General features: G+C 38.1%; 2 protein-coding genes across 2 annotated transcripts; one reads left to right on the top strand and one right to left on the bottom strand.

Annotated features, from left to right (window-relative positions):
- Positions 1 to 2,527: 2,527 nt before the first annotated feature.
- Positions 2,528 to 16,790, bottom strand: slc30a4.S (solute carrier family 30 (zinc transporter), member 4 S homeolog). The gene is made up of 7 exons (XM_018255404.2): positions 16,329 to 16,790; positions 12,788 to 12,934; positions 9,885 to 10,038; positions 8,980 to 9,166; positions 7,034 to 7,139; positions 4,443 to 4,577; positions 2,528 to 3,517 (listed from the first exon to the last, which is right to left on the bottom strand). Exons 1-7 carry the CDS (start codon positions 16,690 to 16,692, stop codon positions 3,369 to 3,371), a joined length of 1,242 nt encoding a protein of 413 aa, XP_018110893.1. The 5' UTR covers positions 16,693 to 16,790; the 3' UTR covers positions 2,528 to 3,368.
- A 257-nt stretch (positions 16,791 to 17,047) lies between these two features.
- Positions 17,048 to 25,725, top strand: bloc1s6.S (biogenesis of lysosomal organelles complex-1, subunit 6, pallidin S homeolog; the record flags this gene model as incomplete). The annotated part of the gene is given in 5 exon segments (NM_001095763.1): positions 17,048 to 17,307; positions 21,015 to 21,159; positions 22,445 to 22,532; positions 23,523 to 23,609; positions 24,592 to 25,725. Coding segments are annotated over 5 exon segments (531 nt in total). The 3' UTR covers positions 24,730 to 25,725.
- Positions 25,726 to 26,152: the final 427 nt, after the last annotated feature.

Here is a 26,152-nt window from a genome sequence, read left to right as displayed (position 1 = left end):
TATTATTATTTATATATAAAAAAAAAAAGTTACTTGTACCCTCCTGCTTTCCTTGCAATGCATTATGTATTTACACTAGTGACATAAACATCACCTGAACTAAAAACACAAATTCCGTTGGTCATTTTCCTGTATTATTTCTTTACAAAGTATTTTTCCTGGAGATCAAAAAAATAATAAATACCTTATTACAACCCATCTATGTGCATTTATGTCGCAGAATTTCTTCTATTCTGTTATATAAGATTTTGTAATAGAACGAAAAGGCAAGAGGCAACTTTTAAAGGGGTTGTTCACCTTTGATATAACTTTAAGTATGATTAAGAGAGTGATATTCTGAGACAATTCGCAATTTGTTTTCATTTTTTATTATTGAAGGTTTTTGAGTTATTTAGCTTTTGATTCAGCAGCTCTTCAATTTGCATCTTAACCAATCTGGTAACTAGGGTCCAAATTACCCTATGAACAGGAGAGGCCTGAATAGAAGGATCAGTAATAAAAAGTAACAATAGCAATACATTTGTAGTCTTACAGAACATTTGTTTACTAGAAGCTGCAAAGAGAGAAAAATGCAAATAATTATAAAACTTTAAAAATAACTAAAACCAATTGAAAAGTTGCTTAGAATTGGCCATTCTATGACATTATACAAGTTACCTTAAAGGTGAACCACTCCTTTAACCAAAACTTTTGAAAATGAAACGAAAAAATATGCAAATTTATCCTGTATTTCACTGGATACACATTGCGGGGCAGATTTACTAAGCTCGAGTGAATAGTTCGAATCAAAAAATATTCTAATTTCGAAGTAATTTTTTGGGTACTTCGACCATCTAATTGGTCAAATTCGATCGATAATGAACTACTGTCATACTTCGCCAAATTAAAGCTATCGAAGTCCAATGTTAGCCTATATGGACCTTCCATTTTTTTGGTCGAATAAAAATCCTTAGATCGATCACTTAACATCGTCCTCTCAAATGATTTTTATTCGATCGAAGCTTTTGCGCTAAAATCCTTTGAATTCGATATTCGAAGGATATTCAAAGGATTTTACTTCGAGGGTCGAATTCTAGGGGTTTATTACGTTAAAAATCTCAAAAGTACATACAGCCTCCTGAAACATTTGTGTGCTTTCAAAAATTGGTGTCATGCTCAGAAATAAAATGAAGTCACACATAGACATTTGATAATGTCCTGCTCCTCATTTAAACATAGTCGGTGGCTACACAATACAGACAGGGAATTGGAAATCACACTGTTGTCTCACAGCAGTCACAGAAATTCATTACCACAATTCTGCGCTGAAATAATTGTGTGGTGAAAATATGTTACCTGAGGAGCATGTATTTTTGGAAGCATATTAAAAGGAGGATGTCTAAGGGGTAGAGCAGTATGGCTGAAATGGGAAAACCTGCCCAATAAAACCTGGGCATGTGTACAGCATTAGTGAGCAATTTGCAGTAAACAGCATGGTTGGTAGGAAATAGGGATGCACCGAATCCACTATTTTGGATTCGGGCAAATCTTCGCGAAAGAATCGGCCGAATACCGAACCCTAATTTGCATATGCAAATTAGGGGTGGGAAGGGGAAAACATTTTTTACTTCCTTGTTTTCTGACAAAAAGTCACGTGATTTCCCTCCCCGCCCCTAATTTGCATATGTAAATTAGGATTCAGATTTGGTTCGGCCGGGCAGAAGGATTTGGCCGAATCCGAATCCTGCTGAAAAGGCTGAACCCCCATGCTGGATTCGGTGCATCCCTAGTAGGAAAAAAAAATGTTAGGATGAGTAATCCATTCATATATTAAACTATAAAAAAGGAATGTGAAAAAGTGGTTATTAAGCAACCACTGATTCATTGCTTGTTAGTATTTTAGTGTTCCATTATAACTGTATAGGATTTGTAAAGAAGTACAGTTCATGCAATTAACTTTTCGATCTAGCACAGCAGGTATTTTACATATACTGTATGTAATGATTAAAATATAATTTCATTTATTTTAAAAGTGTTACTTTGCTGTACTTTTGGAGTAGCTCAGACATGTTTATCCCACATTCTGGTCATTTCTAAAGTTGTTAGCCATTTGCATTTCAGATAGGTTACCAGGCAACTCACAAACAGGAGGGGCATGCATAGAAAAGCAAGCAAATGGTAGCTTGTGAGGCTCTACTCACAGGAAGTCTAGTGGCAAGTGAATGAAGTGTTCTATAAATAAGATAATAAATACAGTCCCAAGTGACAGGCACTTACAGAACGGCTGCAAGCTCAGGGGTCCTGAGAAGGTCATGGAAGAGGACACTTTGGCAAAGTCAAAAGGGCTCAGTATATATTGAATAACAAAGCAGGTTATAAAGAAGAAAGTCCTGTTAAAACCATGTCCACCATAAAGTTTTCATGAATGGAAACTTTAAAAAAAAAAAAAAAAAAAAAAAGGCCTGCCTTCTATACCTTCAACAAATCTACATTAAATACTCAAAGAATCTAAATCTGTTTTTTTCCAAATAAGTAACAAACTGCCTGCTTACATGGCCTCTGTAGCGTTTTTACTTCAGTCTATTTAAATCAATTCTTTCACGTTTAAACATGAAAGACTTCCAGCAGCAATGTCGTGCCAGTTATAAACAGTAGAGCATAAGTGCAATAATACAGAACACTGATAGCGTGACACCTTTTCTGCTTCATAAATTGGCAACAGCAGCTTATCACTTACCCTTGGTTTAAATTCTACCACCAAACAGTTGTATTGGTACCAACATAAGTTTTGTTACTGTGGTCACTGATTATCCAGTCACATATACATGTAAACTTAAATTCAAAATATGACAGAAACCAGTAAACCATTTTGGATTGTATTACGCAGTACCGTTGTCTTACAGACTCACTCTAATACTTTGCACCAAATGAATCACCCTAGTATCCTACTAAATCTGTCAGTTTTAGGGTGTTGGTAAAAGGGCAAGGGTATGAAGGTTTTTGTGCAAGGAAACAGAACGCTTTTATGTGAATTTAAGAATTTCAATGCAGAATGTAAAAATATCTGACAACTGCTTTGCATCAAATAACATACTTTCTATCCATACCATGGGCTGTTTGTGCTATAGCTTCAAAGGTATGTGCAAACTTGCTTAACTCTGTAAACACTTGAGTTGTTGGTCTACACGTCCTCAGCAGAATACTTCAGAGAGAAAAGGTGCTTCTCTTTTGGTCTATAAAGTTTCTAGATTCCAATGAGAAAGTGTGCTTCTTAAGATTTACACAGAGCAAACCACTGCTGCTTCATAGTAAGGATTTTAAGGTTAACATGTATTGCTCTGAGTGTCTTGTAACTAATGTGTCTGTTGTAAGGCATCAATCCATGGGACTTAGGCACTGGAACAGTCAGTGCAATGTGTGTTCTCCTCTTGCCTGTAACTCTGAATCTGAATGAAGCACTTGTACATTCCATGTGTGTTCAGCAGTACTTGTCTGGCTTTGTTCTGCACTTCCTCCCACTTTGATGAGGCATCAGGACCTGAGGAAATACGGGTCGTCAGAAAAGTATATTAACAGCATTAACTCTTTCATAATCTGCTTTCTTACTTTAACTTTCTTCTACATTTGTGCAATGCACACTGTATCTTAATACGGTTATAATCTACACTTAAAGGGATACTGTCATGGGAAAAAACATTTTTTCAAAATGCATCAGTTAATAGTGCTGCTCCAGCAGAATTCTGCACTGAAATCCATTTCTCAAAAGAGCAAACAGATTTTTTTTATATTCAATTTTGAAATCTGACATGGGGCTAGACATATTGTCAATTTCCCAGCTGCCCCAAGGCATGTGACTTGTGCTCTGATAAACTTCAATCACTCTTTACTGCAAGTTACAGTGATATCACCCCCTCCCTTTTCCCCCCCAGCAGCCAAACAAAAGAACAAAGGGAAGGTAACCAGATAGCAGCTCCCTAACACAAGATAACAGCTGCCTGGTAGATCTAAGAACAACACTCAATAGTAAAAACCCATGTCCCATGGGACACATTCAGTTACATTGAGAAGGAAAAACAGCAGCCTGCCAGAAAGCATTTCTCTCCTAAAGTGCAGGCACAAGTCACATGACTGGGGGCAGCTGGGAAATTGACAAAATGTCTAGCCCCATGTCAGATTTCAAAACTGAATATAGAAAAATCTGTTAGCTCTTTTGAGAAATGGATTTCAGTGCAGAATTCTGCTGGAGCAGCACTATTAACTGATGCGTTTTGAAGAAAACATGTTTTCCGATGACAGGATCCCTTTAAGTTCTCTATTTATGTTGAGATAAATTATATTTTATGCACTTGTTCATAGGATTACTTACTTATTGTGATGCAACATTTTACATCACCATCACCACATATCACAGATATGCAGATAAATACTACAGTTAATGACAGTGGCCATTAAGTAAAACTTACATAGTTGCAATTGTATTATGGCAATAGATTTTCCTGTTGTGAGGGACCAGACATTAAGGTCTTTCACAGAATAAACATCGTCAATTTTCATCAGGTCGTCCTTGATTCGGTCCACATTCAGTTGTCTTGGAACACCTCAAATTAAAATGACATGTATAAGCAAATGTAGCTAGAAGGCACACACGGAATATTACTTTTGCCAACCTTTTTTAATGCTGTACAGAATTCCAATAATTAGAAAAGAGTGCTAATAATTGCTTCCCACTAACTTACAAATAGCTCAGGACCTGCACTTGTGGGTGCTTATTTATCATAAATCGATTTTGTGAGGTTTTTTATACTTCAAAATGTTACTTACAAAAACATTTGCTTATTTATGAAAAAATCCAAATGTAAAAAAACTTGATCAAATACTATCATGAAAATCGAATACCATAACATTTTCAAGTTTATAGGCTTTTTTAAAGTTGAATTTGAGAGTTTAACTTGAAAATCTCGAATAAAAAAAATGGCTTGAATTTTGCCTTGGACAGCTCCCACTGACTTCTACTTAATCTCACCAGCTTTTAGATGCAGATTTTTTTACATTTGAGATTCGCATTTTTGAAAATATACTTCAAATATGTGAGTTCTTGTGCAAAAAAATTGAATCATGGCAAAAATTCAAATTTGAACAGTTATAAATCATCCCCTTGTTGTTGAATATGCACCTGTCTGTGTTTAGGTTAAAGGTTGTTTTTTCACTTTTTTTAAAACTGAACTGCTTTCTGGACAGAGAGCCAAAGCTTCACATTGTCACGTGTGAGACAATGGGAAGTAACCTGTGGAAATTCTTGGTAGTTTGATTACACAACAGAAAATCCTGTTCCAACTGTAATACTACATAGTCGTAATAGTGGTTATGCGTAATTTAGAAATATGCCAGTTTCCCACAAATCACCACAACATTGCCTCAATCCAAGGTTTGCCATGTGCATTGCTACAACTTGCAGCAATGTGAATTAATTTGTAGCAATTAGGGATGCACCGAATCCAGGATTCGGTTCATGATTCGGCCTTTTTCAGCAGGATTCGGCTGAATCCCTCTGCCCGGCCGAACCGAATCCTAATTTGCATATGCATATTAGGGACGAGGATGGATATTGCGTGACTTTTTGTCACAAAACAAGGAAGTAAAAAATGCTTTCCCCTTCCCACCCCTAATCTCCATATGCAAATTATGATTCGGTTAGGTATTTGGCCGAATCTTTTGCAAAGGATTCAGGGGTTCGGCAATGTATAATTGATCACTATATGTTTATGTCACTAATGGCACACTAAAATGCTTACAATAATTACTTGAAACAGAGCACTGCAGCCATACCATAAAGAAGTGGAATAAAGTGGTCCTGTAATTTTAGGGACCATCTTCAAATGTGCGACGTGCCAGTAATCGAGAATATTCATTGTTTTGACTTATTTGTCCTGGAGCATTAATTATTTAATGTAAAAAAAAAACAAAAAAAAAACATTATAGCAAGGTGTGGTCAGGTTACGGGTCAGCAGGTCTGGGTTGATACAATAGTTGCTAATATTCCACTGATGCTGCTGAGGAATGTAGCAACTAAATGTAACAAATTGTAACAGTCCAGAATGCTCCTGGATTACGGAGTTGTCAGACTAAATTAGAACATTAAACTTCAATTTTGGAATTTGGAAAAAATTTAAAAAAGTCTTTGTTTATGGTGAACAATCTAAAACAACTCAACTGAAAAACGTGTCTGGAAGGTGAACAACCCCTTTAAAGGAGAAGGAAAGCTCCAAGACAGTTTATTGCCAACAGATTAGCCACAATAGTGCAAGCTAGAACGCTATATTTATTCTGCAGAATGCTTTACCATACCCGAGTAAACAGCTCTAGACATTGTCTCAGTTTGTTTAGGATAGAAGCTGCCATAGAAGCTTGGTGTGACATCACTTCCTGCCTGAGTCTCTCCCTGCTCACTTACAGCTCTGAGCTCAGATTACAGCAGGGATGGGAGGAGGGAGGGGAGGAGGAGCAAACTGAGCATGCTCAAGCCCTGCCCTGGAGGTTATGCTGAAAACAGGAAGTCTGATACAGAAGCCCATGTGTACACAATACAAGGAAAAAAATGCGGTGTTTCTTTTGACAGAGGACTGATAGCATTACTTTGAGGGTTTACTGGTGTTTTTATATAGACCTTTCTGATAAAGCTTACTTCATTTTAGCCTTTCCTTCTCCTTTAACAGTGTTTTCTACAGTAATGTTTATTTGGTATTTTACACCACTTTGGAATGGTACAATTAATTGGCATGTGTGATTTAACTTGTATAAAGAAGGGATGTTGTGCCCTGTTATCTCCCAGGTAAAGTACTAAAACTACTTTCGAGCTTATCTTTTATATGCTATGTAAACGTGTGCCCTATTTTAACTTGAATGTTTGTCCACATCACTATTTAGCAGCATAATTACAGTATATATTTGAGCAAACACCAATGTACCAGTTAAGGGTAACAGCACATTATATGTAATATATAAAATAAACTGTTTGTAGAATAAAGGACACAAACACATGAAACAATACACTTACCTTCAAGTATTATTAGGACTGTATCCCATACTATGCGGATTGTAGTAAACAAAACAAGTACAGAAAATATATAGGTACAGATGGGGTCCGCTATTTTGTATTCTGGCTGCAACACAAAAAGGCAAATGTACAGTATTTATAGATTAATGGAAGTAATAATATTCACATTAAAGAAATAAAAAAGGAAAAATAAACACTTGCAGAAATACCAAAACCACATAAAAAATGATACCCATGATATTGCAAGGACCTATTTCCAGTTTGGTTCAAGTTGGAGGATATTGGTGGTGCAGCTGATCAAACTAACTAGTTCAACTCGTTTTAGAAGCTCTGTAAGTCATGTTTCAATCCATTTGTATCAAGCAATGCAGGAAGCAACCAAACTTCTAAACGAGTCAAGCCTGGAGAATTTAGTGACTAAGATCTTTCATTCTGATCAAAAAATAATCACCCCCGTTGATTATCCAGGGATCTTGAGTTTTACATTTTGTTGGTATTCCATTTATCCTATTTTAACTCTGCTTACCAATGTTGTGCTTGAATTTGAACACATATAAAAATATAGCTCACACTATTGCACTGCTGTGAATGCTAATACACAAACCAATGAATTATACTATAATTCCAACACTTTGTTTTGGTTGTGACAGAAACACTCGACTTTAAAGGGGTTATTTATTAAAGTCCGAATCTGAATTTTTTGTGGAAAAAAACATTTGTTTTTTTCAATTTACTATACCCCACGAATGAAAAAATTCCGAATCTGAAAATCCAGCATCTCAGACCTGCCAAAGTTGTATACAAGTCAATGGGAGAAGTCCCGAAGATATCCTGATCTGCGCTGGGTTTCATGCAAGTTTTTGTGGATCTCTGGCAAAAAATAATTTTTTCGATGTGTTTACCTGCACAGGATATTTTCGGAAAATGTATTGATAAATAAGGGGGGAAACCCGTGCAGATTTGGTCTGAGTAGTTTTCAGAAAGATATTTTCGGATTTGATAAATAACTCCCTAAATATAATTAAATAAATATACTCTCTTTTTCAAACGAGTGCAAAACCTTTTTCTTTTTTGTGTGTGTAGAAATATACATATATTCTATATATACATACAATTTTTTTTAATATAGGCACAAAACTGATGTTTCGGCTGGAACACCAGCCTTTATCAAACTTTGATAAAGGCTGGTGTTCCAGACGAAACGCCAGTTTTGTGCCTTTATTAAAAAAAATTTGGATTATTTTTAAAACCTGTGAGTGCTCCTTCTTGAGGGCTACATAAACATTTTTAAGGATTGCACCCAGGCAGTCAGTTATATCTTTTGTCGTGAGTGCTGGCATTTCAATAGTGTATATTCGCCGGGTGCTAACCAAATTTATCAATAATAGTCCAGAGAAAGCACTCACGGCATTGACCATCAGCTGTATATCAAAATGTGTTTATTCGTGCATGGTGCATCAATGCGTTTCGGTTCACATGGAGCCGTAGTCAGGACGAACGCGTTGATGCACCATGCACGAATAAACACATTTTGATATACAGCTGATGGTCAATGCCATGAGTGCTTTCTCTGGACTATTATGTATGTTTATATACACACACACACACACACACACACACACACACACACACACACACACACACACACACACACGAATAGGAGAGGTGCTGAATAGAAATATGAGTAATACAAAGTAGCAATAACAATATATTTGTAGCTTAACAGAGCATTTGATTTCTAAATGGGGTCAGTGACCCCCATTGCAAAATTGGAAAGAATCAGAAGGCAAATAATTAAAAAAAAAAAAACAATAAAAATCAGAATAAGATGGCCAATTAAAAAGTTACTTAGAAATAGCTGTTCAATAATATACTAAAAGTTATGTTAAATGTGAACCACCCCTTTAAAGCACAGGTGAAGAAGAAAAAATAAGTAAGACGCATACCTTGAATCTTATAATATAGGCTGCTATTAGAACGCCAATACTTTGAGCCAAGTCTCCTAATGCATGGACAAATGCAGCTCTAACTGCCAGACTCCCATGACTATGCCCATGGGGGCTCGGTGAATTTGCTGTGGGTCCATGAGAATGTGAATGAGGGTGACCTGTCTGACTTAATAAAATTCCCATTCTGTAAAGAAAGAAATAAGCTGTAACTTTCATATTTCAATTACATACCCATAAGAGCCTATGAATAGGTGAAACGTGTTAGGCCATGTATAGGGTGTCAATATATGTATTTGGAATAATAAAAAAGTTTTTTAGACTTGTGAAAGAGCTGCATACAGGTATACAGTATTCATTACCCATTTTGGTCACTATGGGGACTTACTGCATAACAACACTTTCTATTTAGCCTGTGGGACTCTCTGTAATTACCATTTGAATTGTATTCATACTCATCAGATGTCACATAAAAATGGCAATAAGAGAAAAAGAATGTTTTAGCAGATCTATCTAACTGTTAAAAAGACACAAAGACCCTGTCACTAAACGTGCCCCTATGGTACAGTTCACTACTACTCTGTTTTACCTGCCAGATGATTTTACATATAAGATACCTTGCTGACGGTACTCAGGAACCAATGTAAAAGTTAATTCCTAGCCGGAACAGTTAAAACCTTCCTCCTACTATTTTCTTTTTCACACCCAAAAATTCCAAAGCAATATGGAGAACACAAAAGTGTTTCAAGTGAACTATGCAAATTAGCAGTATGTTTATTGTGTGCATTTAGCTGTAGGCTTCATGCCATCTTCCAGTTGTAAACCATTTAAAGGTTAACATTTATTAAACAAATCTATTAATATTAATAAAACATTGCGCTTTTGTGTTCAGTATTCTAACTTACATAAGGTTTACAGCAACACCAACAGCTGCAGTGATCAACATCACATCTCCATTAATGTTATAGTTCATATGTATTGTCCTTTGGATGGCTTCATACACCAAAAAGCCTGTAAGGATGTATACCAGAAGCACACTGACAATGGCAGACAAAACCTCTGTAAAAGGGAAAAAAAAATGTACAATTAGCTTGTAGTAACATTGAATAGGCTTTTTGGCAAGGGCACACAAAGCCTAGGCTGCGCTGCTCTCAGCCTGTGTGTTTTTTGCAGGTCCCTCCATGACACATTTGTATTGATTCAATAAAATTCGTTAGTGTGCAGTCACTCACAGCGGAGGGCGACCCAAAAGCAAAAGGAGAGGTTTCTGGGCTGATATCTGCTGCGTGTGCCCTTATACTGAAAACCATAAGAAGCATAGACATTTTAAATAAAAGGACAAGCGTACCGCTTTCCATAATGGGTCTGGGTGCTCATGCCCCAAACCCTCAGCAAAGGGGAGCTACACACAGAAACTTTATTTACATTGTATATAAAAAATAAAAGCCTGACGCGTTTCATGTCCCCAAAGGACACTTAATCAGGATTCCTTTGGGGACATGAAACGCGTCAGGCTTTTATTTTTACACACAATGTAAATAAAGACATTTCACAAACAAATTTTTTTGGACTCCTGGATCCTACTTATTAATTGATTTTTTGGTGTTCCAGAATAGTGCCGGCCCGTCATTTAAGGTTTCTCTGTGTCCTTGCCCTTAAAGGATAATTCAAACCTTTAAGAAATAAACTGTACCCCCACCCCACGTAGACCCCCTTCCCTTCCCAGCCTAACTGCCCCCCGGGGAAATACCCCATACTTTATATTTTTCCTTTGGCACAGATTCAGGCATTCAGTTCCATACAGCCATCTTCCTGGTCTTCATCATCTTCCGGCGCTTCGGCAAATTTTGTGAGTTTCGGCGCATGAGCAGTTGTTGCAAACCGGCAAATTGCTCCAATTGTGCATGCGCTGACATGCAGATCTCCCAATCAGCTTACCAAAGACCTGGAAGATGGCATTTCCCCGGGGGCAGTTAGGCTGGGGGGGGAAGGAGGGAGGGGGCGGTACGTGTTTATTTCTTAAAGGGTTGAATTTTCCTTTAAGTCCTTTAGTAGTTGGCCTGGGTTAACTATATCAAATAAATATATCTATTTACACTAGAAAAGGGCTTTTTCCATGATTAAGGTGGATCGCCACCCACATTTTTTTGTAAATCTGAAATCAGTATCCATCTGGCTGTTTTCTTCACTACTGTTATGCCTAATGCAACAGAAGATGGCCAATTTCTAATCCTGGAAGAGAATTGCTTTCTTTTCCTGGTTCATGAATCAGAGCCAGAGAAGAGATATACAGAGAAGAAAAACTGCTTGCAATTGCATTACCCATGGGAAACATTTAATCCATGCGTAACTCAACCTGACCAACAAGCAGTCTAGGTCAGCAAATTAGAGATCTGTTGATGTCAAAAAACACAGATCTGCTTTGTTCCAAACACATGACACTCAATGGTCTTTACCAAACCTCACAAACCATTGGTTGTGTTATTGTATGTGACACCCCATACAATATGCTGCATGGGGTGACACACACACACAACCTGTTAACTCCCCATGTTCCCTGGGCGTTACTTTGTTTTGTAGCCAACCTGGCTCTATTGTCATTATATACCATTCACCTAAACTTTTTACAATTTCAACACATGCACAAATGACGTGTAAAGGGCCCAACAAATAGTTCATACTCCCACACCAAATGGACAATGCCCACATTTTTTTTTTCAGACATACAAGAAGATTGTAAGATTGACATCTCTGCACACAACATCATAACTAATTAGAACAATAATCATCATTAAAAAATATTTTAATGTGTGGTCTTTGCAGATTTTGGTATTTTTTAAGTACCCATAGGTACCACCACCTGACTGCACTGGTGTGGTTTAAACCAGTATATAAGGTGTGTGATCCACTTGTAATAAAAAGTAGTTGGCTTTGATTTGATGATATCTCTGAATACTGCAACATGCCTATTCAAACAGAAACCGTGTAAGCAGAGGAGTAAGTATACACAAGAGTAGATTCAAATACAGACAGAAACAAAAAGAGGGAGAAGAATTGGAGAATGTTTAAAGAGAGCAAGGTGTTATTAGGAGAATCCTTGCAAATGTACAAAAGGACAGCTTTGAAGGTCAGTGCAAAACTTAAAATGACCATTTTAAAAAATGTTGATCAACTGCAGTGTACATGTATCAACTACAGGTGTGGGATCTGTTATCCGAAAAACCATTATCTAGAAAGCTCAGAATTACGGAAAGGCGGTCTCCAACAGACTCCATTATGATCAAATAATGCAAATTTTTAAAAAAAACATTTTTCGCTGTGATAATAAAACAGTACCTTATACTTAAGCCAAACAAAGATATAATTAATCCTTATTGGAAGCAAAATCAGCCTATTTGGTTTATTTCATGTTTACAGGATTTTCTAGTAAATGTAAGTCATGAAGATGCAAATTATGGAAAGATTTGTTATCTGGAAGACCCCAGGTCCAGAGCATTCTGGATAACAGGTTCCATACCTGTACAAACATTTCTAACTAAAATAGCCCACCATTCACTTGTGTGGAATACGGATTTAAATTTTACATACTAATGATTTCTGTCAGAAAGTCCAACAAAATAAAAATAAAGATATTTTAAATAACGTACCATGAAAAAAATCATGTAGAATGTTCAAAAGTACACACTCTAAACTACTACACTATGTTAATATATTTCAGCTCAACAATCTGCACGGCCTAACCCACAAAGAAAGCTATTACATGGGTCAATGTCTTTTTACAACACTTGTAAAATAAAACGGGCCATACCCAGACGATGAAATCCAAAGGTGAAACGTTTGTTTGGAGATTTTGAAGACAGACATAAAGCAAGCAGGGTCAAAATAATACTGCTGAGGTCAGAAAGCATATGGAGTGCATCAGTCATGATAGCAAGGCTGTTGGCAACATATCCACCTGAAATAGAAGAATTAACATTGTCAGAGGCAAGATTACCAAACTATTTAGCTTCAGAAATTTCCAGAGAAATCCCAGTATGCTCAACAGACACTGCCTTAACTATTACTCTAACCTGCACCTGTCTGTCTTCTCCTAACCTGTACACAGTACTAAGCAATCTCTCAGATAACCTTACTTATAATGCTTGCGTTAAAAAAAGCCTCTTACCATCACACCAACTCTAAAACAGGTAAAGGGGGGTCTAATCCCAAATACATTTTGCCTAATGATAATAATCTTAATGCTAAGCAACTTTGTATTACAACATACATGTATTACAATGTAGTACTACATGTAAATCGCATAGCTGGCTTCTGCTACACTGCTTCAATAGCCAGGACTAGCAAGGAAAAGATATGCTTTGCAGTAGCAATTAAATTTACAAATTATTTTAAAATCCCTGAATTCAGAATGTATATTCAATAGTTACTCTAGTTACTTAAATAAACCACAATCAGACTGTTTTTAATGTTACAGCAGTTAATGATGTTATAAAGTGCCAACACATGTTTAAGGAGTTTACAAATTAACTGCAAAAAAATTACAACCAATACAAAAGGTAAGAAAGGCCCTGCACAAATTAGCTTACATTTAGTATATGCAAATCTTTGTATGCAGCGCTATGAAAAAAAAAAATCCTGATGTTGCTAGACTACATATCTTTGCATGTTGGGAATTGTAGTTTGACAACAGCAGAATGGGGCATGGGGCAGGGGCACTGCTATTGTTGGATGCTGTAGGTTATGGTTAAAGGGGTTGTTCCCCTCTGAGTTAACTTGTAGCATGACGTAGAGAGAGATATTCCAAAACTTAGGGACTAAATATCAAGATTATAATAAAATACAGCAACAACAATAAATATGTAGCCTTGCAGAGCATTTGTTTTCTAGTGAACCCGTTTAAAAGCTGGAAAGAAAAGAAGATGGCACCCGCGAACTCCGCTGGACAGAATCTGCACAGAGGGTTAAAGACTTAGCGGCATTTGCCCAGGGTAGCAGCTAGGCTGGGGGGGAGAATGGAGGGGGGTCGATGTAGGGTAGGTAGGGTTGCCACCTGGCCGGTATTTTACCGGCCTGGCCAGTAAAAATGGTGGTTGATCCCAATGTTATTAGTACGGAAAATAGATAAATATATAGGAAGGCCGGTATTTTTTTCAGGAAAAGGTGGCAACCCTAAGGGTAGGGGGTACGGTTTTTTTTTATAAACTTTAGGGTTTGCTTCTCCTTCCTTCTGCTTCACAAACCAGATTCTTACACTCCTGTACAAGATCTGCTGAACGTATGTGGAAGAAATCCCGTACACAAGCAGACTTTATTCACTATAAATGTCTATTATCCTGCCTCAATTCTGCCTTGTCAAAGGCCAAGCAACAATACTACAGTACCCTTATGAACAATCACAAATCCAACCCATGACGCCTGTTTTCTCTATTCAATACTCTTCTCCATCCCTCATCAACAGTATCAGTCAACCTGACGCACTCTCCTCAGGACATTGCTGATTTCTTTAAAGACAAAGTAGAGTCTATCCGCAATCAGATCCCTACCTCTACTAATGTAAACCAGCTCCTCCTTCCTAAGCCCCCTTCTGCATGTCTTAATTCCTTTCCTCCGGTAACAATGTCTGAAGTCTCCAAGCTTCTCTTGTCCTCCCCACTCACAACTTGCCCCCTTGACCCTATGCCTTCTTCTCTGCTCAAAGAATGTGTTGCAGAGCTTACACCACTACTTACTCACATCTCCAATTCTTCACTAGCTTCTGTAACCTTCCCTTCTCCTTTTAAACAGGCCTGTGTAAAGCCTATTCTTAAAAAAATTACCATTCTGTCTCCCTTCTAGCACTTGCCTCTAAACTCCTAGAGCGTATTGTGTTCTCCCGTATTACTAACTTTCTATACACCCATGATCTGTTGGACCCTCTGCAATCTGGTTTCCGGCCTGGTCACTCTACTAAGACTGCTTTGTGCAGAATTACAAACGATCTTCAGGTTGCCAAACCCAAAAGTCACTTCTCCATCCGTCTCCTCCTTGACCTATTATCTGCATTTGATACAGTTGACCACTCTCTCCTGATGCAGATTCTGTTTTCGCTTGGCATCCGTAACCAGGCTGCATCTTGGCTCTTTTCTTACCTTTGTAACCGATCATTCACTGTCTCCTACAACAAACCCTCATCTCTAGTTCCACTTAATGTGGGGGCGCCACAAGGCTCTGTACTTGGTCCACTGTTGTTCTGACTGTACACTCTGTCTTTGGGAGATGTCATCCGTTCATTTGGCTTTAATTAACATCTGTATGCTGATGATACCCAAATATATTTATCCACCCCTTCATTAACAGCTGAAACAGAGGCTCAAATCTCTAACTGCCTCCTAACTTCATCCTATCTCAAATTGAATGAACCAGCGCCACCTCAAAATCAACCTAACAAAAACTGAACTTATCATCTTTCCACCTAAGCCTGGTCCTACTCCCCTATTTACTATCCAGACTAGATTACTGTAACCTTCTACTAACTGGCCTCCCTAACTCCCATCTCTCAGTCTGTATTAAACACTGCTGTCATAATTATCCTCCTCTCATCCAAAAGGGTACAGGTTCCTCTGCTGCTGAAGTCCTTATCATGGCTTCCTATAAAACAAAGAATAACTTATAAACTCCTCCTCATAATCTTCAAAGCCCTTCATTCCTCTGCACCTAACTACATCTCATCTCTTGTTTCTCTATGTGTTCCTGGTCGAAACCTCTGCTCCTCTCAGAGCAACCGCTTGGTTGTTCCCCCCACTACTACTGCTGTTTCCCGTATCAAACCCTTCTCTCTTGCGACTGCTTATATTTGGAATGCCATTCCTGAAACTCTCCGGAGAGAATCCTCCTTCAGTGTTTTTAAAACGAAACTCAGACTAACTCTGGGAGCACCTGGATAACACCTGAACTGGCACTTATATAACAGTGTAACAAACTGTAACCTGCAGCACCTTAATACCCCTCTGAATTGTCTGTATGTTATCCTTCCATTTAGACTGTAAGCCCTACGGGGTAGAATCCTCTAGCCTTTTGTTTCCTTGACACTGAGCACTTAATCTGTATTGTAATTATATTTTATATTTCTGTGAATTGTATTTCTAATAATGCACTTATTGTTACTTTTTATTTCAATGACCCCTTGTATGTTACTGCTAATTTATTGTTTTGCTGTACAGAGCGCTATACAAATAAAAATATACATACATACTTACATACAAGGTGAACAACCCCTTTAATGCAACAGGTAGAATATTAGGAAAGTGCCCAAAACTGGGAGGAGCCAACTGGGAACATTAGATCTTTATTCACAAAACAAAAGCACTCACCCACAAGTTCCCCCACCATGAAGAGGAGATAAAGAACAGCAGCCAAGACCAACTTTCGCTTGACCTTGCCCTGTTTCCTCATCTCCCTGTGGCTGCTGCATTTGTCACAGGGCTCGGGCTTATCCCGGCTGTGCGAGCTCTCCAACAAGGACTCATCATCAGAGGCCACGTTCACGGGTAGCCCATTTGTAGCCACTGGCTCATCAGCCACCAGAACCCTCAGCTTATTAAACCGGGGCAAATCCTCCTCCCCCTCCAGCGCAGGTTCATCATCAAAGCCAGTGGCATCGTTCAAATAAGGCGCCTGGTCAGACCTCTGGAGTGCCGACCTGACGGAGCTCCACCAGGCTTGTGGCCGCCACATATCAGCCAGCCCAGGCTGCAGTTGTCACTCACTCTTCACTGCCCCACACCGTGAGGGCTTCCGGGTTTGTTTTCGGCAAAGCGCAAACATTGAGTCACATGTTCCCCCCGGGGACGCGCCCCAATAACAATTGTCACCTGACCCAAGCGGGAGTGCGCCTCCAAAATCATAAGTTTCACGTGAATGAAGCAGGAATGTCTTTGTGTCCATCTGTTTTTTTTTTTTTTTTTATGACTCCTAAACTTGGCGTAGTTTATTCGGTTATAAAATATATAACACAATTATCCTTCAGCTGTTGCTCTACGCCTACCTCCGCAATAACTGCTGCGCTAAGAGTTCCGAGGTGTGTGTGTGTGGTTTTTTTTGTTATTTTTTATGGAACTTTATTTATACAGACACCGAGGCGTCTTCGTTGCGTAGTGTGAAAGCGATAGAGCTAGTTCCGGGTTGTCGGCCTGCTGGATCACGTGATACTAATCAGCTGTCTGCTTTTTCTTCTTGGCTTTAGATTGGGGCAGATCCGCTGCTCACAGTTTGGGTTCATGGAGGAAGAAGAGCCCAGTGATGGGCAAGCGGCAAACACGAACGCCCTGAATGAAGCACACCAAGAGATGGGTACGTGCCCTTGCTCTGGGCCCACAGCCCTTTCCATTGATCGCTGCTGGGCTACTGAGTGTCTTACTTAAATGCCATTTATCTCACACAACCATTAGGGAATGTGCTTTAGACTTGCTGCTATTCAATAATGGATCTGTTGCACTAACCATATGCTTATGTGCAGCTTCATAATAACTCTGTTATTCCTCCCTCTTTTTAAAAGGTTTTTATTTAACATTTTCTTAACACAACAGCACATACATAAACTTACATTGCTATGACCATACAAATAAGATTACGTGTTTGTCTGGTAATCGTGAGTTATACACCGCAGGAATATTAAGTAGGACATACACCAGTAGTCAATGGGAGGGAACTTAAAGGGGAAACTCGTGTTATTGGAAGGTTGGCTTTAAGGAGCTACAGTAGAATAAAGGCAGCGCACTCCTGGGTTTCAAAAATTGATCGCTTGTCTCCAGGTTGGTTAAAAAAAAAATGTTATACTTTATTTAAACATAGTATCAATCTAGTAAACATAGCTTCTGAGGTCTAGTCTATCTTTATTAAGGAGAGTAAAGTCATTTGGAGCCGGAATTTTTTCTTTTCTATTCAGAATAAATTGGTTAAATTTAAGGAGCTACCCCTGGGTTGACATCCAGCCAGGGGTCCCAAACCTTCTCAAACTTTTGGGGGCACCGTCTGGCTAGGTAGGTTAGTTTGATAACTGCCCGCATACTATTTATTAGTCGGACCCTTTGCTGCACCTGGGGAGAAAGGGGGCTCATTCATTTCATTGCCGCATGTTTTTTGGCATAGAAGCAGGCCCGGACTGGCAATCTGTGGATTCTGGCAAATGCCAGAGGGGCTGCTATAAGTTGCCATAGAAAGTCAGTATTTAGAGGGCTGGTGTGGGCTGTTTGGGCCTCTGTGCAACTGAAATGCCAGGGCCTATTTTAATTCTCAGTCCAGACCTGCATAGAAGTATAGCGTTTTTAGTAGGGGTCGGGTCTTATTCAGTGGGATTGTGTCCTCTATTACTCCGAGCAAGCATACCTCCGGGGCAAGAATGGCAGGTAATAGGACTTGTTCATTAATGTATTTTACTACTTCTGTTCAGTACTTATACACCATTGGACATGCCCATAACAAGTGAAAGAACCCTGAGTCTGGAGAGTTACATTTGGGGCATGATGCGTTAGGGTTCCTACCCATTACTTTTAGCCTTAGCGGCGTGATATATGTCTTGTGAATTATTCAGTACTGCACCATCTCATCTTTGGTGGAGATTAGGTAGTCATATAGTCCCTCAGTTGCCTCTGCCCACATCTCATCACTTAAATAGGGCGTGTCCACTGTCCATTTTCTTCTTTCTCTTTAGTTCAATCTTACCACAGATCCATACCTCATGTATCACTTATGCTGCCCCCAACCCAATAGAATTGACACATTTATATGTATTTAAACACAGCTTGTTTTATTTAGGCGTTGTTTGTAAGTCATTTCTTTCTCTTTGTTTTCTCCTTCAGTTAAATGTACAGGAAGGGTCATGGGAAGCGCAGGGGAGAGCACAGCTTAACACGTATCATGACTATGCTAGTCTACTTCTGAGGAAGAGTCTAGCACAGTCACGAAACGTGTTAAGCCATGCTCTCTTCTGCCCTCTTCATTTGTTTGCATCCTAGCATCCAGAAATCTTCAATAAACTTTGCGTTTTATTCATACACTCGCATTCATAAGTCCTGCAAATCTTCTGGTAAGCTACAAGTACGCTTCCCATGACCCTTCTTGTTTGACCACGTGACCAGAGTGGATCGGCTGCTACCGGCAGCAGTTGATTGTTTGCTCCCTTCTCTCCATGCGATGGGCTCTCATGCAGCGTGTTTTTCACCTTTGCTTAGCGTTAAATGTACAGCTCTGCAGAATATTTTTGTTCTTAATAATTTATTGTAATAATGCTAATAAATTGTATGAGGTGTGATACTTTATAAGGGCATTTATGCCTTGCTTTTGGCCAACTCTGAACTTAAAATAAAGATATAAGCTCTGAAACATTTTGTACTGTTTAAATAAAAAGTTACTATGTCTTCAACCCTTCAAATCTGTTTTGCATGAAATACCCTACTGCTGTACACCTGACCAATGTGGGAACCATGGTGCACCAGTAAGGAAGTAGCAAATTTCTTATCCATCTCTATGTGTAAACTGCAGTCCTATAATTTAAAAACAAAAAACAAGCAGGTGTCCATGGTAGGAAGGCTGGTAGTTATGTCATAGCATGCCCCTAGATCATCAGGCCACGCCCACTCGCTTTAGGGCTTTATTAACGTCCAGTGCTACCCTCATCATCGGACGACATTCCCCTTCTGTAGTTAGTGCACCACAGATGCCTATCTGTCCTGCATATTCGCCAATTGCCTTAAAAGCAGGTACCCCCTGTCCGAAGCCCCCCTAAAGCTGTCTCCCTAGCCCATGGGTGCTTACATGGTAGATACAGCCCTCACTGACTTTTGGCAATGAAGTTCTATAGAATAGAAGTCGACTGCAGTGAGACAGTGGCTGCTTAGGCAAGGCTAAAATTGCAGGCTGAGACTTTAATACATTTGCAGAATATTTGTAGGAAGACGGTAAATAATTATATTCAGCTTCTGTTATTATCAGGTGCACCAAAATATTCCACAGCTTGCTTCAATAGAGGGGAGTATCCATCAGACATAAAGATTAGCTACAAATTCTGACCTACACAGGAGGTAATTTAGACCTTACTTTTCATATTTAGATCTGGTCCCTGCCTGATCTGGTAGAATTTCAGAAAATGTAGGGATACTGGCCCTTTTAAAGGGGTAATTCACCTTTAGTATGTTATACAATGACCAGTTCTAAGCAGCTTTTCAATTGACATTTATTATTTATTTTTTATAGATTTTTATTCCTTTTCCATCTAAAAACAACTGCTCTGTAAGGCTACACATTTATTGTTAATGAGACTTTTTATTACTCCTCTTTCTATTCAGACCCTTTCCTATTCATATTCCAATCCATTATTCAAATCAAAGTAACGTTGCTATGGTAAATTGGACCTTAGCAACCAGACGCTGAAACTGCAAACTGGAAAGCTGCTGAATAAAAAGCCATAAATAATAAAAAATGAAAACCAATTGCAAGTTTTTTCAGAATATCACTCTTTACATAATAATAATAGTTAATTTAAAGGTAGCGTAATTATACAAATGGCACTTTATACTGAGCAATATATGTGAACCTGAAATATGTCGAAATCTTTGTCTATTTACTTATAATTCCTCAATTAGTAACCATGATCATAATGCTGGTATAAGAAGCATATGTATTATCTGAAGAGATGGAGGACTGCTCATAATTGAAAAAGTAATGTGTAAATGCAGATCTACAAAAATGCAAAGATTTAAGAAATACTGGAGGGGGCGGGGTACTTTTGCTGGTTTGCTCTTTATTTGCTCCCGTTGATATCTGGCAATGTAGCTTATTGTTATTTATATAGCTCCATCATTTCACACAGAGCTTTACAGATTAAAGGGATACAAAACAAGACCAAATGGTTTACAGTTATTGATGGGAAACAGCAGGGGTGGGCCCTGCTCACAGGAGCTTATTCTTCTTAACCTTCTGCTTGCCTTCTGATATTCATCTGATTCTAATTATTGTGCATTTATATATCATTTCTACCTTTGCTATTTTTTTTTTTTCAGCAACACGGAAAGACAGTGTTGATGAAGGGCTGCCAGATGATTTTCTTTCGTTGGATAAAAAAGCTGTGGAGCAACTGAGTGAAGGTCTAATTTCTCACTACCTGCCCAGTCTTCAGAGTTCAAAACTTGCACTACAGGAGCTCACGTATGTTTTATGCACTAGAATAGGACATTGTCAAATATAATTTTCATAAAAAATACTAATCAAATAGATTTGCTTACCTTTCTTTAAAAGGGATTCTGTTATGATTTTTTTATGGTGTAGTTTTTATTACTAAATTACACTGTTCACACTGCAAATAATTCACTCTACAATATAAAATTTAATTTCTGAACCAGTAAGTGTATTTTTTTTTTAGTTGTAATATTGGTGTGTAGGCAGCCATCTCGGGTCATTTTGCCTGGTCATGTGCTTTCAGAAAGAACTTTAGGATGGAACTGCTTTCTGGCAGGCTATTGTTTCACTTACTCAATGTAACTGAATGTGTCGCACTGGGACATGTATTTTACTATTGAGTACTGTTCTTAGATCTACCAGGCAGCTGTTATCTTGTGTTAGGGAGCTGCTATCTGATTACCTTCCCATTGTTCTGTTGTTAGGCTGCTGGGGGGAAAGGGAGGGGAGTGATATTACTTCAACTTGCAGTACAGAATGACTGAAGTTTATCAGAGCACAAGTCACATGACTGGGGACAGCTGGGAAACTGACAATATGTCTAGCCCCATGTCAGATTTCAAAATTAAATATTATTATAAAATCTGTTTGCTGTTTTGAGAAACTGATTTCAGTGCAGAATTCTGCTGGAGCAGCACTATTAACTGATGCATTTTGACCGTATCAGTTTAAGTTTAGTATTTACATATATATGTTGTTCAGTGGTGCTTGTACATCTTTTGTACGCATGAATTACAATGTTTATCCTAAAAAAGCATTACTGGGAAAAAGGCACAGAATCCCTTCTAATCTTTTCAATACATGGAGTACGTTCAAGGCTGAATACGTTTTAGGATCAGCCCAGGGTCTTTTTTTCTAGATTCCCTTCTGCTTTGCTCTGCTTCGCAATTCAAACAAACCTAAGTCTGTGCTGCCTGTGAAAGGTTTTTCTTTCCAAGCTGGTTAGTTGTTTTGCTAAAAGGAGCACTGGCTCAGAAACAAACATAGCAATACAGTGCACAGGGGGAGCCTAACATATTGGCACCCCAAATTAATAATGCCAATGTAAACTGATTGTGTGATAGGGCTTTAGTTGTTAATGTTGGATAATGGTTTGGTTTTTTTGTGTGTGTTTGTTTTTTTTATTTATACACTTTATTACTTTAAAATTGTGTGGTAGCTTTATCACTTTTTAGCCGCCACACATTTTAAAAAACTCATGTAGAAGAATAATAGTGTTTTGCTGTTATTTTAATGGGTTTAAATTCTTTTACAGACAAAATCAGGTTGTATTACTAGACACGCTTGACCAAGAAATATCAAAGTTCAAAGAATGCAATTCCATACTGGATATTAATGCTTTGGTAAGTACAGGTACAAGTGAATCTACGACTGCCTTTTCAAAATACTTTCATGGCATCTGAGTAAACACAGACTTACTTTTGTATCTGTGTTTCCTGCAAAGGGAGCAAGGTGCAATATAGCACCTACCTTTAAAGAAGTGTTAGTCTCAGGGCTCCCTTTGTGTGTTGCTTCTTTACCGATTTTCTGTCGCCATTGCTGCACAAGAAAGAATACCACCTGCACCCAAATTGATGGCAGCAAATTGTGAACACTTCTTGATTTACTAATGCAGGCACTAACTGGAGTCTGCATTGCATCACACACAACTTACTGGGTATACAAATTAAGCTGAAACTCTGGGAAATAAAATCGCATTGTGTGCAAAAATTGTGGCATTTTTCCATATGGAATACATTTTTTCCATTTTGTACATAAAAGGTATAAGCTCTAAGTGAGTCCAATTTGTTGCACCTCTTGTGATTATAACCACTTACATCAGACCACTCTTCCAGGGTCTGACGTAAACTATTATAATCATTGGGGGATAAGTTGCCACCCCTCTCCCCCCATGATTAACCCTTTTTGTAAAAATAGTTCTAGTATGTCGCACAAGGAGAGGTATTTCAGTGATAGAGGCAGGTTATGGCAACAGAATGCCTAAAACTGACTTCAATCAAATACTGAAGCATAATAACAAGGGCACTGTCTCCCAACATGCAGACATCTTGGGGAGGTACTGCAATGTACAGTACCTTTTGTAAAAACTTTAGTGTAAGATATTTACATGAATCAAAGTGGCACTCTCCCCTTTGTTAAACAAGTCTAGCTCTATATCTATCCAGAAATTGTTGTTAAGGTCATTCTATAGCAGGAGGTTGTATATTAAATATTGCACTGAATGAAGAATGCTTTGTGGAATAGTTAACATATACAGCGGCTATAAAATGTATTTGCCCTGTGTGGACCTACTGACTTTATCCCCAAACTCTCTTGTATACTTTCATTTGTAGTTCACAGAAGCAAAGCATTACCACAACAAGCTAGTAAACATTCAAAAGGAAATGATAATGCTGCACGAGAAGACTTCAAAATTAAAAGTAAGTTCTTCATTAAAGGAATTGTTCACCTTTACGTTAACTTTTAGTATAACGTAGAGAGTGATATTCTGGTCTTCATTTTTTTATTGTTTGTGTTTTTTGGTTACTCCGCTTTTTATTCATCAGCTCTCCAGTTTGCAATATCCATAATGGAATGTAAATTAGAGTCTAAAATATGAATAGGAAGGAGCCGGAATAGAAAGATGAGTTCTAAAATGCAGCAATAACAATACATTTGAAGCCTTATACAAAGCATTTGTTTTTCAGATAGGTCAGTGAACCCCATTTGAAAGCTGGAAAGAGTCAAGAAAAGATAATTCCAAACTAAAAAAAAATGAAGGCCAGTTGAAAAAGTCTCTTCGAATTAGCCATTCTATTACATACTAAAAGTTCACTTAATGAACTACTGCTTTAGAAATCTTTTATACATCTATAATGTACTAGATTCTACTTGGAGTGATATAGTAAGTACTACGAAGTCTGATGTGAAAGGAATATGCCACAAGCTATACCCAGTGATTAGCCTAACTACTAACTAAATCTTGAATTAGAATCATTCAAATAGTCTTGGCAGCTACCAGTGGCTAAAAGAATAACATTGCAACACTCCCACCCGCAAATGAGGAGGAGGCAGTACTAGGACACATATGAGGTGCCATAGACTTAGTGACACTGACACAAAAAACTACTCTTCAAAATGTAAATGTGCATTGAAAGTAAAATAGGTCATGTTGATCATTTTTCGCTGATAAGTTTGTTTTTTAAGTAATTGTGAATCTAATGGTAACTGACAACTGCTGCACAAATAAAGAGAAACTTGGAGGATCAGATAGGTAATGGGCAAATATTTTTTTGAGAAAATTATAAAAACATTCAAAGGCAAAGTTATGACAGATGTGGTGTATGTATCTCTTCAAGAATAACCTGCTTATTTACCATATGTGATGTTATATTTAAATTGCTCTGTACATTGTATTTGCAGAAACGAGCTCTGAAGTTACAGCAAAAGAAACAGGAAGAAAATCTTAGACAGGAGCAGCAAAGAGAACGAGAATTTGAGAGAGAAAAACAATTAACCGCAAAACCAGCAAAAAGGACATTATATCCAAATCCTGTCTAGAACTCTTCCTGTGCTGCAATCATGTTACACACTGCTTAATTTGTGAAACACAACTCTGCATGATTGACACAAAACAGGAATTGCACTCTTTTGGCGTTGGGCTGTGCATAATATAGTGGATTTCACCTCAGAAAATCAGTGTGAAACATTGACATTTTAATTATTTTAATGTACTGAGTGGTTTAAACACAGGCAATGTACTCCAATAATCCATGAGTGGGAAACTCCCTCATTAAGTGTTGACTACAATTTATATAAATGTTGCAGTGATATGGACTGGCCATTGTCTGAAACAAAGGTTTGGATAGCCTCTGATAGCCTGCTGGTCTTCTATTTTATTCCCTCTGTTCTTAAAAAGAAATCCCAATGTTTCTGATAATCCAGGGGTGTCCAAAAGGTAGATCGGAATCTACCAGTAGACCTTTAGCTGGTGATCAGTAGATCTCAAGACACGGTCAACAAACAACTTGTCTAAATCACCATCCTATTTCATGCTTTTTATTTATTATGTTAAGGTTACATAAGAAATATTTGTTTGTTAAATATAGCAATATAGATTCTCATAAATCAATATTTAAATAATATTTTCCATTAACCAGACAGCCAACAATGCTTTTATAGATGTAGATCCCTATGGGACAACATCACTAAAAGTAGACCTCATATTAGCATACTCTTAGCAACTCTCCATGCTGAATGCCATAGCAAAATAACTGTGTATTGGCAGAGATGGCTAGAAGCATCATTCACCTGGTACTGAATTCAATAAATGGCCCTACTGTTGTTTAATAGGTGTTGTGTATTGGCCTTCTTCCACGAAAGTACAATTACCATTAGCTTACTCATCCCTGGAAAGAACAGTATTTGGGAAATAATTATTTGACACAGTTCAATTGTTGTTTGCTTGTTTTATTGCTATACTGCTTTCTTAGGACTGTAAGAATGTAAAGTTCTAATGGCTACAGTTTACTGATGCATAAAGACATTTTTATCTTATTTTTATGGTGATTTTTGTTTCTCTCTCTTTTTTTAATATAAATCTTCCTAATGTTTGTGTGCACGGGAAAAGTTGGTCAGGGGATTTATGGCAGGTGATTTTATTTTCCATCACTTGCTGTCAAAATTACACTGCCAAATTCTTAAGGTGTAAGTTTGTTGCTTCAATTGACACAAACCACTCTGGGAACCCTGAAGCTACTGCCACCTGGAAGGGGTTCCCCTACGTCAATAGATGTACTATGCAGTTTGAAACAGGAGGCAAGATGAACCTAGTGCCAGTAAACAACTATATGGAAGTGCAAGAAGCTGCTTTAGACTGATTGGTATCAATCATTTTGTGCAAAAACATTTGCAAACTTGTTGTATGAGTGCCACTGCATTTGCAGTTCTGAGATTGTTGTATAACATGTCAAAAAGTATGGCA

The sequence above is a fragment of the Xenopus laevis genome, chromosome 3S, assembly GCF_017654675.1.
Source record: "Xenopus laevis strain J_2021 chromosome 3S, Xenopus_laevis_v10.1, whole genome shotgun sequence".
Lineage (NCBI taxonomy): Eukaryota > Metazoa > Chordata > Amphibia > Anura > Pipidae > Xenopus > Xenopus laevis.
This window is presented reverse-complemented; position numbering and strand designations above follow the sequence as displayed.

Coding starts and splice junctions, on each gene's coding strand:
- slc30a4.S (XM_018255404.2), bottom strand. CDS start 16,692: ATGTGGCGGCCACAAGCCTGGTGGAGCTCCGTCAGGTCGGCACTCCAG. Junction 10,039..12,787: donor CTTTGGATTTCATCGTCTGG/GTATGGCCCGTT, acceptor TCCCTTTTACAG/AGGTTTTGTCTGCCATTGTC. Junction 3,518..4,442: donor CATAATACAATTGCAACTAT/GTAAGTTTTACT, acceptor GTATTTCCTCAG/GTCCTGATGCCTCATCAAAG.